General features: G+C 34.0%; 1 protein-coding gene across 3 annotated transcripts in view; it reads right to left on the bottom strand.

Moving 5' to 3' along the window:
• The window catches only part of LOC306658695 (tudor domain-containing protein 3), a 122931-nt gene that overhangs the window by 42226 nt on the left and 63232 nt on the right, over nt 1-17473 (bottom strand). For all 3 annotated transcript variants that reach the window (XM_079135885.1, XM_079135884.1, XM_079135886.1), the window contains 5 exons: nt 16380-16521; nt 9604-9675; nt 5419-5568; nt 648-788; nt 43-199 (listed from right to left, as the gene is read on the bottom strand). In XM_079135885.1, the coding sequence (XP_078992011.1) occupies nt 43-199; nt 648-788; nt 5419-5568; nt 9604-9675; nt 16380-16521 (662 nt within the window). The remainder of the gene's footprint in view (nt 1-42; nt 200-647; nt 789-5418; nt 5569-9603; nt 9676-16379; nt 16522-17473) is intronic.

Raw genomic sequence — 17473 nt, 5'->3', positions numbered from 1 at the left:
AAGCAAGTAATATTAACAGGCACACTGCCTGTTAAGTTATACCTCTTGGAGGTGGACCCATAACAGGTTTCTGTTTATTGCCATTAAGAAGTACATTCAATGCTGCCTCTAAGTTGTTGCTATTATCCATAAGAGCTTGCCTTGATGCTTCCTTACTGAAGCCCATTTCCGTTATGTGCTTCAGTGCCTTCTCATCAACCTGTAAGGAATAAAGATAAAGCTATGCTGATAGTCTGTAAATAGAGTGAGGTATGCATTTTTAACTATTTACTGTTTTTTAACTCAAAATTACATCTCATATTTATGGGAAAACTATACTAATACAACATTCACTTGCTATTTGTTCATGCTAATAGTCAAGAAGAATCTGTATGAAAATGTATTGTGCCTTGAGTACTCTCTAACTTAACAAGTCCTATTGCAAAAGTAAAGAAGAAAATTTTACATTAAAATAAGACCTTTGAAAATAATATAATGAAGAGAAAACTACCCAGTGAATATTTTTCATGGTAAAAAATGAAAAATTTTTGATATTTCTCCATCAAAAAGAAGAATTATAATTTATATAGCACTTTTCCAAAAACTAAAAGACAGATCAAGGTTATTTTTCAAAAAGTTTTAATTTTGTAGTTGATTCTTTATCTTACCAGTTCTCTATAGACACCTTCATGCTTCCCCTCTGATTTGGCTGACTTTTCTTTTTGTACAACTTCCCTGTTTCGATTACCAACGGTACTCATATTGAGATTACTTCTGGCACTACCACCACCTCCTCCAAATGTCTTGGTCTTCAGAATAAGAAAAACACAAAAGAGATGGAAGTAAGCCACATTTAAAAATAGCCTTAAAAACCAAGTTACTATTAAAAAATCTGACAAAATTAAGTATAAAAATTTCTTAATTATGTTTTACATGGAAAAGTGAAACAGCATGTTCTTTTCAAACGGCACAGATCCTAGACAAGTGTTAGCCATCCTTTCTTCTCACAAGTCCAGGTCAGGCAACACAACATTTACAGATTAAAATCTTTCAGTTTCTCCGAGGAAATCAACTTAACTATACAACAATATAGAAGAAATAAAATAAGCATTATAAAGATTTGACGTCAAATGAATCCAGTATAAAATTTATGACTGGTAAAATTGGAACTGTGTTCTAAATTCATCTACAAGTCAAGGTAGCAAGGTAGTCAAGGTAGCAAGGTTCTAAACCTGTATAAGAATCAGTTAAGGGCTGGGGATATAGCTCAGTTGGTAGAGTGCTTGCTTTGCAAGCACAAGGCCCTGGGTTCAATCCCCAGCACCGCAAAAAAATAAATAAGAATCAGTTAAGTTATGTCCATGGTCTACTAATATGATCTATAATCTTAGAAAGTAAACAAAAATATAAATTTGAACACTGGATTGAAACTACTAATTTATTATTTACATTAATCTTATGTCATTTCTTATCAAATACATGTAAAAATCTTTTAGGTCTATATTCCTTATTCTATCTCACTTATTTGAAAAACTATGTATAACAAAATTCAAAAATTTAATTTAATCTAAGTTTTGTCTTTTCAAAACTTATGAAAAGATGACCATAAAGAACTTTGTTTTGGGAAGATACAAATTCATGTATAACATTTATAGCACTACCTAAACAACAGCAAACTATATATATAGTTAAATAATACTTTAAAGCTCTGACAGTTTTAATAAAAAATGGAGGTTAAAACTTTTTATTAGATATTTTATTAGCAATAATGACCAATATTTTAAACTTTTAAAATTACAGTAAGAAAACATCAGATATAAATGTATGCAACACTAGGAAATTATATTGAATCATAAAAAATAGAACCTGAAAAAGAGAAAAATCAAATTAGATGAACATTAAAAGATAACGCTAAATATTTCCATTGAGTAGCTGCTACTCCACAATATTTAAATTTAATTCAAATCAAAATTAATTTTTATCTCAAAAGACTAAAGTCATTACTACATTTATTTAATTTCAGGGTTGTGGAATTCCAGCAAAAAAGAGATCTGAAGCCAGTTATGGTGGCACACACCTATAATCCCAGCTACGTGGGAGGCTGAGGGAGATGGACTACTTTAAAAAAAATAATAATAAAGAAAGAAAAAAAGAAATGCTTTGATAGTATTATTTGTTTAATTATGGGATTATATTAATGTGATACAAAGTTCAGCAGACAGGAGACAATTTAGCATACTTAAGTACACAGGTTTGGAACCAGTTAGATAAGGTTTATACTAATCTTTGCTCAACCCCTTACTAGCTCCTGTCCTCAGGCAAATCACTTAACTTTCACCTTTCACTGAGCCTCAGGTTTTCCAAACTTAAAAGACGAATGAGAAAAACTACCTTGAGAGGATTAAGACATACCATCAAGGAATTTTATCTCTATAACTGGTGCAGGGAAAACACTCAATAATAGACAGTAATTACTATTTTGGTTCATATACAAGAATATAGTTACGTGAAAAGTCTGGAGTCTGACCTGTTCCAAATTAAATGTTTCTGGAATTTATATTCTGTAACTCCAAAAGTGCTTGTTCTTTTGGTGACAATGAAATAGTCCCATCTTCTAAATACATTTCCTTATTTTTTTTTTCCATTTTATGAATTAAGGAATAGGATAAATAGCACTTTTGGAATTGTTTTTTGGTGCTTTAAAATAGTTTTTAATAAAAAAAACATAAAAATATCTAGAACCGTCACAACTTAAACATTGTTGCCTTTCATGAACTGTATCATCTTGTTTCCAATATATCAGTGAGGTATATGTGGTATCATTATGACTGTGAAATTCAAGGGAGCTCTTAATGCTACCTAGAAATCTTATATATTTCCCTAACCCATCTGCTCTCCTGTTTTAAACCACTGTCTTAGACATTTTCCTCATTTCTTTTTCCTCCAACAACTTCTCCCCTCATTGCTACTGTTGTCTTGCTTTGCTTTTTACTTAAAAACTGAAATAATAATTGAAGAACTCACAGGTTTTCATTGTATCAAGAGAAATGCAGAGGGGATGGATAATCTCACTGATTCTCCACCATCGGTCACAAGACTTTTCACCTGTCCTTGATAGGTTCCTCACTTTTCTCCATAATACATTTTCTGCAGTCTCTTGTTTCTATCCCATATTACTGATCACAGCTTTGCTGGTTCAACTTCTCCCATCCAAACTCTAAGGGTGAAATGCTACCAAGCTCTTTCCTCATGCTCTCCTCTATAAACACTCATTCCCTTGGTGATCTCATTTGGCCTGATGACTTTAAATATCATCTGTATGCCTAAAGGAACTCTCAAATGCATATAACTATTCCAAAGCTGTTTTCAACCATACTCCTCTGTCTCACTGCCTATTAAACATTACTACATGCATGTCTATAACAGGCATCTCAATATTCACATATTCTTCATGTAAGCTGTCATTCCCCCATTATTTCAATATCTAACTCAATTAATTCCAATCCTCCTCCTCTACAACCTAGTCTGAACACAGCAGCCAGAATTCACCTTTTAAAATGTAGATCAGTTGATGCTATTGTTCTCAATCCCTCAAAAAGCTCCAATTTCTCTCTGAATGAAGGCCAAAGTCTTTACAATGGTTTTAAGGGTCCCATGTAAGTTGACCTCCTTTTTTCTTGACTCTTCTACTTCTCATACCTTCACTGTTTCCATGGTCTCCCTTGCTTTCCTTGAACACGAGTTCCTGCTTTGCAGTCTTTGCAATGATTTTTCCTCTCTTAGAACCACTCTTCTCCAGCAACTACACAGCTAATTCTCCTACCTCCTCCACATCTCCTACCCCACTTCCTTGAGGTCTAATCAGACGACTATATTCAAAATTGCAGCTGTCATTTTCTTATTTTGTATGTTTATATAATTTATGATATAGATTTTCTATATTATGCATGTATTAGTCCTAGAATTGTTACTGGGTAATCTTGGGCAACTCGCTGGTTGGCTAGTTCTAACCACTAACTTTCTCATATACAAATTGAGAAGATCTAAAAAAAATATGATTAATTATCAAACATTTGTGGAGAAAATGTTATCAATTATGACTTAAAAAATGAAGCACATTACAACATGTAAACTCTACTACAATAAAGAGCCAGGTGTAGAACAAGTTTCCCATAATCATTAAGAAATATCTATTTATCTTCCAGTTTCTTCTTGTGAAACTCCATGATTTTAACAGCTTTTGGGAAAAACAAATATATTTCATAAATATTAAGTGAAATGTATTAATTTAAGAAATGTTAATTTTTTAAAAAAGGTACTTCAGAACAGTGGACATAAGGAAGAATAGCAATAGCCATGTTTGTTTAGAGCTTTGAGCAAAGAAGTGTCAGGATGGGTTCTAGGCAGTAGTAGTAGTTGTAAACATCTTAAAAATTGTCAGTTTAAAGTCTCATAGTAACCATATGAAGTAGGTAATACTACTGTTCCTGATTTTCACAGATGATGAGAGTTGGGGTACAAAAACCTTAGTATTCCATTTAAGATTATCAGCAAGATATGCTTCCAGGATGTCCAATTCCAGAGATTATGTTTTTGGCTCTATTCTTTCTGATGATTAGAAAGACAATGCAGGAAGAACAACTACATTTCAACAAGTCTTCTACTTAAACTTTAAAATTAAATAGGAAAGCAGTTGTTAGCTAAGTTTCAGTATGGTTTTGAAATAAGGAAACTCTTTTAATCTCAGGTAAGAAAAGTTTGAGCAACTAACTCAGGAGCTTAAATTTCTTACCAAAGTCTAAAAATCATACAACTAGAGAAAACACCCATTCCAAATAAGCAACAAATTACAAATAATTAAAAGAGAACCTCTGGCTAACAAATGTGTAAAATGGTGTGTGTGTGTGTGTGTGTGTGTGTGTGTGTGTGTGTGTATAAATCTATACATAATCCAAAGATAAAAATTATTTTTACTACAAATTGATTAAAATTAAGAAAGAAAACTGACAAAAATGTTGATGCTGATCCACTGATTTATCTTCAGAAATTACTATTCCTTAGAAGCTGCTATTATATGAGCAAATTATCCTGAGAATGATAACTAACCCAACCAATAACAGGAAACCCTCTGCTACATAAAAAAGTGTTTTGTTCAGTTGTTACACTGTTAAGAAGAAAAAGGAGAATAAAAAGGTGATTTACTAGCAAGAAGAATTTACTGTAATTATCAAGGAGATCTGGAAAAAGAACATAAGAATAATGTGTGTTAGTTTAAGACACCTTGAGGTGGCAGAGCATTTTTCTACTCATGGAATATGCAAGAATATTGTCAAAGATTTGCTGAATAGTTATCTTATGTGAAAAGATAATAACAACCATGAGTAATCTAAATAGAAAATAATGATAAGAAATAAGAGATTTATGACTTTAATTTCTTACTTCTTTACTCTTTGCAACTTCTGCAATAGCGGCAGTCCTTTGCTTTTCAAATTCGTCATTATCATTTGTAGGTTTAACAGGCATTGTAACTTGCAATGTCTTTCTTCGATCAAGTTCTCTGCTATCCACTTGGACATGAGATATACACTTCTGGAAAAATAAGTAAGAATAATTCAGTAATTTCAAAAGAGATTAAAAGGTTTTTGTTAGAAGGTAATACTACTTGAAAAGAAATGTTTGTATCTGTTACAATAGCTAAGAGTCCATAAAAATAAAATTCCATCCCACAAATTTACAAAAAAAAAATAAGAAAATGGTAGTAAATTGATTAAAGTAAGTTTTAAATAATTTAATTAGTAAATGAAATTAAAAGATACACAAAAATCTTAAGTTTCACTTGGGTAATTGCTTAAACAATTTGAGATTGCACATGGTCTATACTAGTTAAAAGGGAAGTTTGATTTTGCAAGTAAGAGCTCAATTTCCATATTATACCATAATATCCATATATGAATTATGCAGTATAGTTATTTTAACATGTAAGATGTTTCTCGACTTTTAAACCAAAAGCTAGAAAACATACCCTGTTATGATTTAGATGTGGTATCTGCCAAAAGCTCATGTGTGAGACAATGCAAGAAGGATCAGAGAAGAAATGATTGGGTTACCAGAACCTTAATCCAGTAGTGAGTTAATCCCCTGACAGGAATTAACTGAGGGGTAACTGAACTGGTAGGATGTGGCTTGAAGAAGTGCAAATTGGGGTGTGGCTTTGGGTTATGTATCTGTATCTGACATAGGGACATCTCTCTCTCTCTCTCTCCTTTCTAATCATGATGTGAGCTGGTTCCCTCTGCCACACTCTTTTGCCATAATGCCCTGCCTCACCTTGAGCCCCAAAGAATAAAGTCTACTGTCTATGGATTAAGACCACTGAAACCATAAGCCTCCAGATACCGTAAGCCTCTTCTACAGTTGTTCTGGTTGGGTCTTTTTAATCACAGCAGCAAAAATAACTGACTAAAACATACCCCTTGCCCCCATCAGGCTGCAAACCCTTAGTATTTGTAATTTATGAAAAAAGAAATATTATCACCAAATTGCTCATGGGTAAATTGCCTTTTTTTTCTTTTTTAAAAATTTTGATTCATTGTACACAAATGGGGTACAACTTTCATTTCTCTGGTTGTACACAAAGTCGAGTCACACCATTTGTATAATCATACATGTACATAGGGTAAAGTAGTTTGTCTCATTCTATTATCTTTCCTTCCTCCAGCCCCCTTCCTACCCTTCATTTCCCTCTACACAATCTATCCTTTCTCCATTCTTCCCTTACAACCTCTACACCCCTGTTATGTATCATCATCCACTTATCAGCAAACTCATTCGGCCTTTGGTTTTTTGGAACTGGCTTATCTCAGGATGATATTTTCCAACTCCATTCATTTATCTGCCAATGTCATAATTTTATTTTCTTTATGGCTGAATGATATTCCATTATGTATATATACCACAGTTTCTTTATCCATTCATCTATTAAAGGGCATCTAGGTTGGTTCCACAATCTGGCTATTGTGAACTGAGCAGCTATGAACATTGATGTGGCTGCAACTCTGTAGTATGCTGATTTTAAGTCCTTTGGGTATAGGCCAATGAGTGGGATAGCTGGGTCAAATGGTGATTTCTTCCCAAGTTTTCTAAGGAATCTCCACACCGCTTTCCAAAGTGTCTGCACCAATTTACAACCCCACCAGCAATGTATGTGTACCTTTTCCCCCACATCCTTGCAACACCTATTTTTGCTTATATTCATGATAACAGACATGCTAATTGGGGTTAGACAAACCAAAGAAATTAAAGGAATACAAACAGGAAAAGAAGAACTCAAACTATCACTATTTGCTGATAACATGATTCTATATTTAGAGGAGCTGAAAAATTCCACCAGAAAACATCTAGAACTCATAAATGAATTCAGTAAAGTAGCAGGATATAAAATCAACACACATATATCTAATGTATTTTTATTCATAAGTGATGAATCCTCTGAAAGAGAAATTAGGAAAATTACCCCATTCACAATAGTCACAAAAAAAAAATAAACTACTTGGGAATCAATCTAATAAAAGAGGTGAAAGATCTCTACAACAAGAACTACAGAACACTAACGAAAGAAATTCAAGTAAACCTTAGAAGATGGAAAGAGCTTCCATGTTCTTGGATAGGCAGAATTAATATTATCAAAATGGCCATACTACCAAAAGTGCTATACAAATTCGATGCAATTCCAATTAAAATTCCAATGATTACCTCATAGAAATAGAGAAAGCAATCATGAAATTCATTTTAAAGAATAAGAGATACAGAACAGCTAAAGCAATCCTTAGCAGGAAGAAAGTAGCAGGTGGTATCACAATACCAGATCTTCAACTATATTACAGAGCAATATTAACAAAAATGGCATGGTATTGGAACCAAAATAGACAGGTAGATCAATGGTACAGAATAGAGGACATAGAGACAAACCCACATAAAAACATACAATGGAGAAAAGATAGCCTCTTCAACAAATAGTGCTGGGAAAACTGGAAATCCATATGCAGCAAAATGAAACTAAACTCTATCTCTCACCCTGCACAAAAATCAACTCAAAATGGATCAAGGACCTCAGATTCAGACCAGAGACCCTGCACCTCATAGAAGAAAAAGTAGGTCCAAATCTTCATTGTGTCAGCTTAGGACCAGACTTCCTTAACATGACTCCTGAAGTACAAGAAATAAAAGAAGGAATCAATAATTGGGATAGGTTCAAACTAAAAAGCTTTTTCTCAGCAAAGGAAACAACAATGTGGAAAGCCTACAGAATGGGAGAAAATCTTTGCCACACACACTTCAGATAGAATACTAATCTCCAGAATCTAAAAAGAACTCAAAACACTTTACACCAAGAATACAAATAACCCAATCAATAAATGGGCTAAGAAAATGAGCAGACACTTCACAGAAGAAGATATATAAGCAATCAACAGATATATGAAAAATGCCCAACATCTCTAGTAATAAGAGAAATGCAAATCAAAACTACCCTAAGATTTCATTAGTAAATTCTTACAAATATGTCATTTATTATTTTCAAATATAAGTTATTAAAAAGTTTGCCCTTTGTTTTTATTCTGGGGATTTTTATTACACTGGGTGAATATCATAAACATGGACCACATACTAGGACTTCACACTTCCTTTTATCTTGGTTGTCTGTTGTTCCAAAACACAGAAAAGATCAAAATATTTTTTTAAATACTTTCAAAACAGTCACAATGCAAGAAGGACTCTAAGAGTCCTTATAAAGAGTTTTTAAAGAGGATGACAGTCAACTGAGTCTACCCATCTGATAAACTAGATCTTTTTACAGCCAATTAAACACATACACACACAAAATAAACCTTGTTTTGGAAATGCAGGTCTCTGCTTCCTAACTTTATGTCCTCAACTCACATTTACTCTCAGCCAGCACTTGTGAAGAACAAACACAGGCAGATTTACCAAGAGTTAAATGTTGATGATGTAATGAGAAGAGCTAGCTGACACAGGGATTATCCTTAGATTTGCCAGGGATAAAGCAAGGAAAGGCTGGAGGACACTGACGTGAATGCAATTTGGTACTGAGCATAATGAGGAAGACAAAAGACATTAGCCAGCAGAGGAGCTACCTCAAGGTAGCACTTTGTAGCAAAAGAGATTGAAAAATAGGAAGTAGACAGAAAAATTTCTAGTTGTGTAGAAAAATAAGGGCTGCTGTGGGTGAAAAGGAAAATACCAACTTGCAGTAAAATTAAGTCTAATTGAAATGGGTATTTAGAGTAAGTCAGAAGATTAGAATCCTAAAGAAATTTGGCATATTTTAAGTCTTCCTACTTTTGAATATCCCACTGAAAAACAAAAAACAAAACCTTTCTCTTCATCCTATTTAGTTGTTAGCTACTCTTCAGCTATGACTCTTAATTGCTTCAATCTTCAGATTAACAGCAAATTATTGAATTCCTGAAAATCTCAAACTTTGTATTTCCACAAAACTCCATGACCTCTGAATAAAGAGTTCACAGAAAAACTAGCACAGCTTACATATAAATAAAAATAAATTTTTCCTGATTTAAATTCATTTGCCAACATGAAAGTCATTACCTGTCCAAAAGGCACAAAAGGTGGTGGTCCACCTTCAGTTCCAATATTGCTTCTATTGTGTTTTGATAAGCTCTGTAGAAAAAAAAAAATCAGTCATAAACACAAACCACATAAATATGTTTAAAACATTTAAAATGTATAAGGAATTCACTGTTTTGAGTAGATTTTCATAAGAAAAAGGACAAAAGCCTTCTCTTAAACTATTTCAAACCACAGTAAATAAAATATTATATTCCTCACTTCAGTAACTAGCAAAGGTTCTTCCTTCATTTCCGCTGACCAAAATACATGTTCATGTATAATTTTCCGAAACATTTTATCAAAGTATTATCCTAAGGACAAAACAGTTTCCTCAACATGTAGCAAAGTCAAAGATAACAAACTAGCTATAAGAATTTCACTTTAAATTCTATAATCTAACACAAATATTAATTGCAAATTATCTTCAAAATGAAGTTCTTAGACAAAATTAGCAAACACACTGATAAAAGTGGTTTTGAATCATTTAAAGAAATCAGATCATTATAGTTTATAATATGAAGGTTTTTTTCAGTTAAAGTAAGATTTTCTTAATAATGTCTTAAAAACAATTCATATTTTGAAGAAATATTCAACCAACAGATTATCCTCTAGTAAAAATAAGCTTCAAAGCTTCAAAAATAAGCTTCAAAATTTCAATTTCCTTTTTTTCCAAGTTCTCATAGAGTTAGAGAAGTAACAATGCATGATGAAAATGGAAAGAAAATATTCTAGAAAAAGCAGTATCTCAGATTGCAAAATCCTTCCCAAAAACCAAAGAATTTTCAGAAAGACTCCTAGCTATTCCTCCTATTCATTTTGTTTTTGAGACATTAACATGTATCTTAAGCACTAGTTGTTATTCAACACATCTCAACTGTAAACATCTTAAAATGTCATTTTAAAATGTCATTACAGAAAATGCTATGATTAAAATACATTACAAAAGAGTGATAAAATTTAAAAATACACCATGTCACTTTCAAACATATTCCAGAGTTCCTGAATTAAACAATACTATACGTTTTGGGTAAATCATATAGAATACTAAGAAAAATGACACCACAACACTGAGTTTACTGAACAAAGAAATATTTAAACTGTACATGAATGCCACATTTTTTACAACCTACATTTAAGATATTACCTTGATTTAAAAAGAAAAGCACAACAAATTCATAAAATTATCTAGGGCCATTTCCTCAGTTTTAATTTAGAGGTAAGAAAACAATTCAAACAGCTTTAAGTCACTACAATGTTTATAAAACTTCGTTTAAAAGCTCATGTAAGTTACTCGTAATATACCATCTCTCAATGACATTATATATTTAATATAATTAAATTATATAACTCTATAATTATGAGATTTTGCCTGATGAAGGTACAAGAGCCAAACTTAATCTCCCTGTATAAACATCTAGCAGTCTGGATAACTACTTTAAGACATAATACATAAGAAAACAGGTAGTGTAAGACTATTATCTCTGAGAGAAAAAGAAAAAACAAACAGATGAGTTCTGGTTAGAGATAGAAAGTAGAATGGTGGTTGTCAAAGAACTCTACGTTTAAAATCAGTAAACTGTTCAATTTTATGTTATCATAAAATTTTTTTTTTAAATTCCTGTAATTCAGGGCATTAAAATATTATAGAACTACATTACTTTGTAATACATCTGGTACTGGACTCCTAGAACCATAGAAATGTACAATACCTAGGGCTTGAGGGGTTTTCTTTGTTTTCTTTTTTTCACCTTTCTATAACAATAGGTACCACACCTACATGTAGTTTACTATCCAAAGCTCTCTTTCTCTATTTTACACAAATGTTGGAGAACTCTTTCTTTTTCCAGGGTATTTGAGAATTAATCCCTCAATAACTGGCCTCTGAATGAAGACAACTAGAGAAAATAGAGGGCTAAAAAAGACTTCAATTAAAAAAAAAAAAAAACACAAAACTAAATTGGAACAAAAAGATATATTAATTTAGGACCAAAGCTGAATTCACCAGAAAAACTATGAAAAAGATAGGATTTTTTGGGAGGAGAGGGGGTGAAATGACATGGCCTAATTACTCATATGACCAGAGCATACTTTTGAATCAGATTAGTCATTCCAGATATGTACCTGTCCATAGAGAAGATACAATCTCATGGCAACTGGGGTATCCTCTTGACATTCCCATGCCTGTCAAGTCTGCTTCCTGTAAGCTAAGGCCCTGCAATTTGGGGCAATATCTGTTATACTGTCCCCAAGCACAAGAAATACCTTTTAATATCCTCAAAAGGTCTGGGACCAGGTGTAGTTGGCCTCTCCTGATACCCTGACCTCCTGTCTCTCTCTTTCTCTACCATTTAGGAAGGAAGTTACTGAAAGAACAGAATTGCCAGAATACAAGGAGAAAAAAAAATCACAATTATTTATGTCCCACAGTAACTTGGATTTTGAAGTAATGCTTTTTTCTCTGGTCTCAAACTGGTTTGGGTCCTTGCTTAAGCAGCCTACATTCCAGATGGATATCAGGCAGGCAGCTAAGGTACGAGGAAAGCTGCTGTTTTGAGCATGAGAGGCAAAAATCTTGAAAGCACTTCTAACCATTTTTCCTTCTTTTTTTAAAAAACAAGTCTCGTTTGTAAACTGGTGTTATAATGTATGTTTCCCTCAGGAGACCATTTTCCCTTGTCCTCCAGCTTATATTTGGGCTAGGGTGGGGTGAAAAAAAACATTGGTAGTTTCTTTTTTAGAGTTTGTGGGTCAAACTGATCCCAACTACTTAAGATACATTCTAAAGATGTATAGACAGCAAAGGGAGTATTTTCCAGTTTAAAACAAAAAGGAGAAAAAGGCATTCCCTGTTTTTCCCTTTGCCTCCTGACCATGGCGTTCCCTTTTTCTTTCCCTTTTTCATAAGCAGCCATGATAAAGGGTTGAGAACTATCAGAGTAGTTACTCTTACAACTCTTACAACATAGTCTTATCCTGTGGATTCCCTTAGATCCCCTTCCCTTTTCTTCATAGCAATTATGGTAAAGGGTTCTGTTCTATCAGAGTAGTTGCCCTTACCAATGTGGTCATATATCATGTGATTCCCTGTCTGTCATGATAAACCCTAGTCCGCCTGTTAAGCTTACCACCAGTTGAAAAACTTGGAGGAAGAACTGGGCCTCACTCTCTATGGAGGAAGTTATTCAAGGGTTTCTCTAAGGTCAAACTTCAGTGCACTGACATAAATCAGAATCCAACCCTCTGTGTGTCAATCGACAAGGTCCTCCCAAAACACCAATCTGCTCCCATCAATACAACCTCCTGTGTGCACTAGGCTTCCATCATTTGGGCAAACCAAATCCCAAAGAATCAGATCCCATACCTGCTCCAAAGTCCCCTACATGACCAAACTGGCCAAATAACTGTCATTCTATACCAACACAATACAGGTGACACCCCAAATACATGTGACCAGAGACATGCACACATCTGAGAATCAAAACACATCCACTCAAGAGCCCTGTCAAATACCAAAACAAAAATCTGCAAATGAAAGCCCATGTAGGCTTAATACAGACAAGGAAACCATTCTGCCTATACCAAGCCCATACAAGCCCCCACTTCACAAACCCCCACATCAACACCCAGACAAAGCCCCTGGACAAACACACTCAGCTCCCAGATATATAACACACCTCCAGCCATACACACATAGGGTTTCAACACATACTACAACATCCCAAAATAGCCATCCATTCAATGATGAAACAACCAATCAAAAGACCACAAAACAGGTATGAAACAAAACCCTCCAAGATCCAGCCTCCCAAGCAACAAAAACCAACAGACAATAAGAAATCATTCCAAGAATTAAGGACAGACTCTGGACTGCACTAGCACAGTAAAATTCGAACCAGAAAACAAAACAACTAACAAACAAACAAACAAAAACCCTTAGGCCACCTTACCTTAACAGATTGTGCTATTTTAAGCACATACACAAACCTACCATCTGTATTCTATAGCCTATTCTTAGTTTGGTCCTCTTACTTCACAAAATACTTTCTCTTCCTTTAAACTGTTTCTACCAAAGAACGTTTTCACACCTATAACTTTCTTATGTCTCTTTCCTTGTTGCTGACCCTCTCTCAAATCCAATCCTAAAATAATCGCTGTATAATTTCAGAATGTCACTCCTTTCCACAAGACAAAGCACTTCAATCAAAACAAAACACAGCCAAAACTCCTACCACTTCCTGCCCCCTTCATAGCCTGGACAAGGATGCAGACCTCTGAGGGATGTCCCTAATTAAGGACAGCAAACAATCAGGTCTCTTATACAAGAAGAGGCAATATACTATCATTAGCTTGGATTGTACCTTGGGTCCTGAGGTCCAGCCTCGGTGCTGTTAGAGAATTTAGGCTAGAAATCTGTGAAATTAGTCCCTATCTCAGAGGGGATCACCAAGGATATGGCTGGGATTTGGGTCTCAAAAGGCGCTCAAGGATTTGAAGATTCCCAATAATCTTATCTATGGGTACTAGTGAAATGAGTGGGGTTCAGAGGGGCATACCATGAAAACTGGGTCTACATGGATTCTGTGGCATACCTGAGAGAAAGGCATTTTTAGTAGAGCAGTAGAGAAAGAAACCTCTTGGCTTACAATTTCAGGTTGTCTCTTTCCCATAGACCTTGGAGACGCTTGAGCCAACCATGTTGACCTCGTTCATGTTGCAAGGCAAAGCTAAAGCAGAACTTGACCAGTATTCCTCTGTCAGAGACAAAGGACGTTGATCAAGTCTCCTCTAGTAAGCCTATCACCTGTGTCTTTAGACCAGCAGCTATGCTTAATCACTTTTAACTGGCCAACAGATGCCCAGTATTTCCTTTATCTGGACAGAGATTTTTCTAAAAGGAGTACAGAATGTCAGGAAGGAAAAAAAAGTAATAGTGCCATTGGTCCATTTTATTCACCCTTCTAAGAACAAGCACCCAAATCTGAGATGCATCAAGATATAGATTCTTTGTCTGGTGGATCTGATCATTGTGTAGTCTGGCCTATCAGATACGTTGTACACAGAATTGGTGCAATCAAGGTTCCCACCCTACCATATTTCTGGCTCCTACTCTCACTAGGCTCTTTGCTGGCTTTAGACAATAGGCAACACTTGAAGGTGGCATGACAACATCAATTTTAGTTTAGAGTAATTAGCTTTACATGCTTTCCAATTCATTCACCCAACAGATATTTTCTATATTTATTACACGTAAGTTTCAGGACTACCACTTTGGAGAAAGAAGAAGATGGGTCTGACATAATGGAGAAAAAAAAAAAGTGGTCATGAATTCTGCTTAGATGTATCATTAAACCCATTAGCCATCTACTCAAAAAGAAAGTTATTTAACATTTTTTAAAAGTAAATATTCTGATTTATGTGAACATAAAGCTGCCTTACAAAACTAACAGGAGGATCATAAGAGATACAGATGCAAGAGCACAGCACTGTATCGAACACTGTTCAACAAATATTTGTAGAATTGAACAAAATGATACAAAGAAGAAATTTGACCTCAAGAAGGTTATTATCTATTAGAGGATATAAAAAATAAGATAATTTGAGTATATCCTATAAAGTAACATACTATTAATACAGATAACATGTTTCAAAAATTGAATAAAGGAACAACTACTTCACTCTGAAAAAACAAGCATTTGTTTGAGGTGTAAAACCAAAGAGATCATTTGGACATGTGGGAACTGGGAGAGAAAAATCAAGAAGAATGGCATAGAAGTGGGGAAATCATTTTTGCCCAAAAGTGCAACTGAAAAAAAGCATAGATAATCAAAGAAAGAGTAAACAGTTTCATCTGGCTGGAAAAAAAATCTATATAAAAGAATTCAGGAAACTGAACAGGAAAATGGAACTAGGACTAGATTTTAGATGCCCCCTGAAACCCAAATTCAGTCATTTGAAATAGAAGCAGAGTGTGACATGTTCTGACCTATGCTATTGGAAAATAATCTGGCAAAAGTGCATAAAATAAATTAGAAAATGGAGAAGGGATATGTAGAGAGACAGTTAAATGACTATGAAGCAGTCCAAGCAAGAAACGCTAAAGATCTAAAGCAAGAAGGGCAATGGAATGGGATAGTGAGGAATTAATATGCGATTCGACTATAGTGGACCAACAAAATTAGTTGCTGGAAGCAAAGTAGAGGAACAATTACAAGATAATCAACATGACTAGCCGGATAAAAATGTGCAGACACAAATGGGGGAAAGTATCAACTAAAGCAACTAGGAAGTGAAGTTCCTAGTCCAACAAGGACTTTATTATAGTAAAATTCTAACTAGCGTTCACTTGCACGCGTCTGTGTATGCACATAAAACATATATATAAACATATATATGATATATATATAATATCCATACACCAGTATAAGCGCAGTTTTTTTTTCAGAAAGAATTATACAGATACAGTATAAATAGCTCATGATGTAAAACTTGGAAATTTAAAAACTTGTCAGTAAAGAAGAATTTTTTAAAATGTAATAAAATATAATGAATTCTTAAAAATTACATCTGCTCTAGAGGAAGACTATGCTCAGACAGAGGCAGATAGTTACTCTAAAGATCATCATATTCCATTCTACTCACTCTAACACAAAGGACTAATTTTACTACTCATTATGGGAAGAACTCCTAAAGTAAGAGAACGTAATGAAAAAAGTGTAGTGTTTTAAAAGTTCAAGCTATTCTTAGTTTATACTTACTCTCTGTAACTCCCATTTCTCAATAAGGTGTTCCACTTCACCGCCAAGAATTGTGGTATTGGAGTCATTCAAGAGCAGGAATCCGTTTTTTACATCAACAATGCCTGAGAGCTTAACCTTAGTTCCAGGTGGTGTGTTCAAGCTAAAGCAAAGGAAAAAAGTGTTTAAAACCACACACAAACACACACACACACACACATTGAAGCTCCTCTCCTAAACTGGAATTCAGTCTTATATTATGACTCAGCCAAGTTCTTCAAAATGCACCAACACCAAAAATATTTTTCAGATTAGCTATCAAGTATAAAAAGATCAATAGAGAGAAATCAGAAGACCAGGTACAAGACTCTCATTTTCTAGCTTAATGACAAGAGAAATGTGCTTCAGTTTCCACACGTTAAAACAATTATAGACAATAGTAATCACATCCACAAAGTTATAGCAAAGACAAACAGAATGAAAGATTACTTGCTCAACTCTACCATGCTACATAAATGTCATATTGTCTTTTTTTTTTCTACTGAGCTTTGGCTATGTATTGCAAAAATGTTTTATGTTACAAAATTAAATTTTAATATAAAAAAGATACTGACCAGTGATAATCCTAGAAATTTAACATCTATATGAATTATTGTAATCTATAAAAACTAATGCTCTTTTTTTAAAAAAACCATCATGTTAAAAGATCAAATAATAATTATGTACACAGGAACTTTAAAAGGCCTTTTAAAATGAAAGAAAGAAAAACTACTAAGAAAGCAGCCTAATGGCAGGAAACATAAAAAAAATTATTTATCTTTAAATTATGTATAGCTTTAAAGCAGAGGGGCAATATGGTATGGTAAAAAGAAAAAAAGTTTTAGAGTCTTTGAATCTGAAATCTGCTATTTAAATTGTTTGATTTCTTGGGACCTTATTTTCCTAATCTTTAAAATGTCAACAATGGTTACCTGTCCTGGTAGTTGTGAGGATTACATGAGTGAATATTTGGAAAGTGACTGGTTTGAACACTGGCTCTGCTACTCACCATGCTCAACAATGGTTGTTAGTATTACTACTATAAGGAAATGACATGTTCTATTTAAACTGCTTCC

This window comes from Sciurus vulgaris (assembly GCF_902686455.1).
Source record: "Sciurus vulgaris genome assembly, chromosome: 4".
In the NCBI taxonomy this organism is placed as follows: domain Eukaryota; kingdom Metazoa; phylum Chordata; class Mammalia; order Rodentia; family Sciuridae; genus Sciurus; species Sciurus vulgaris.
Note: the sequence above shows the minus strand (reverse complement) of the source record. Positions and strands in the feature narration are given on the sequence as shown.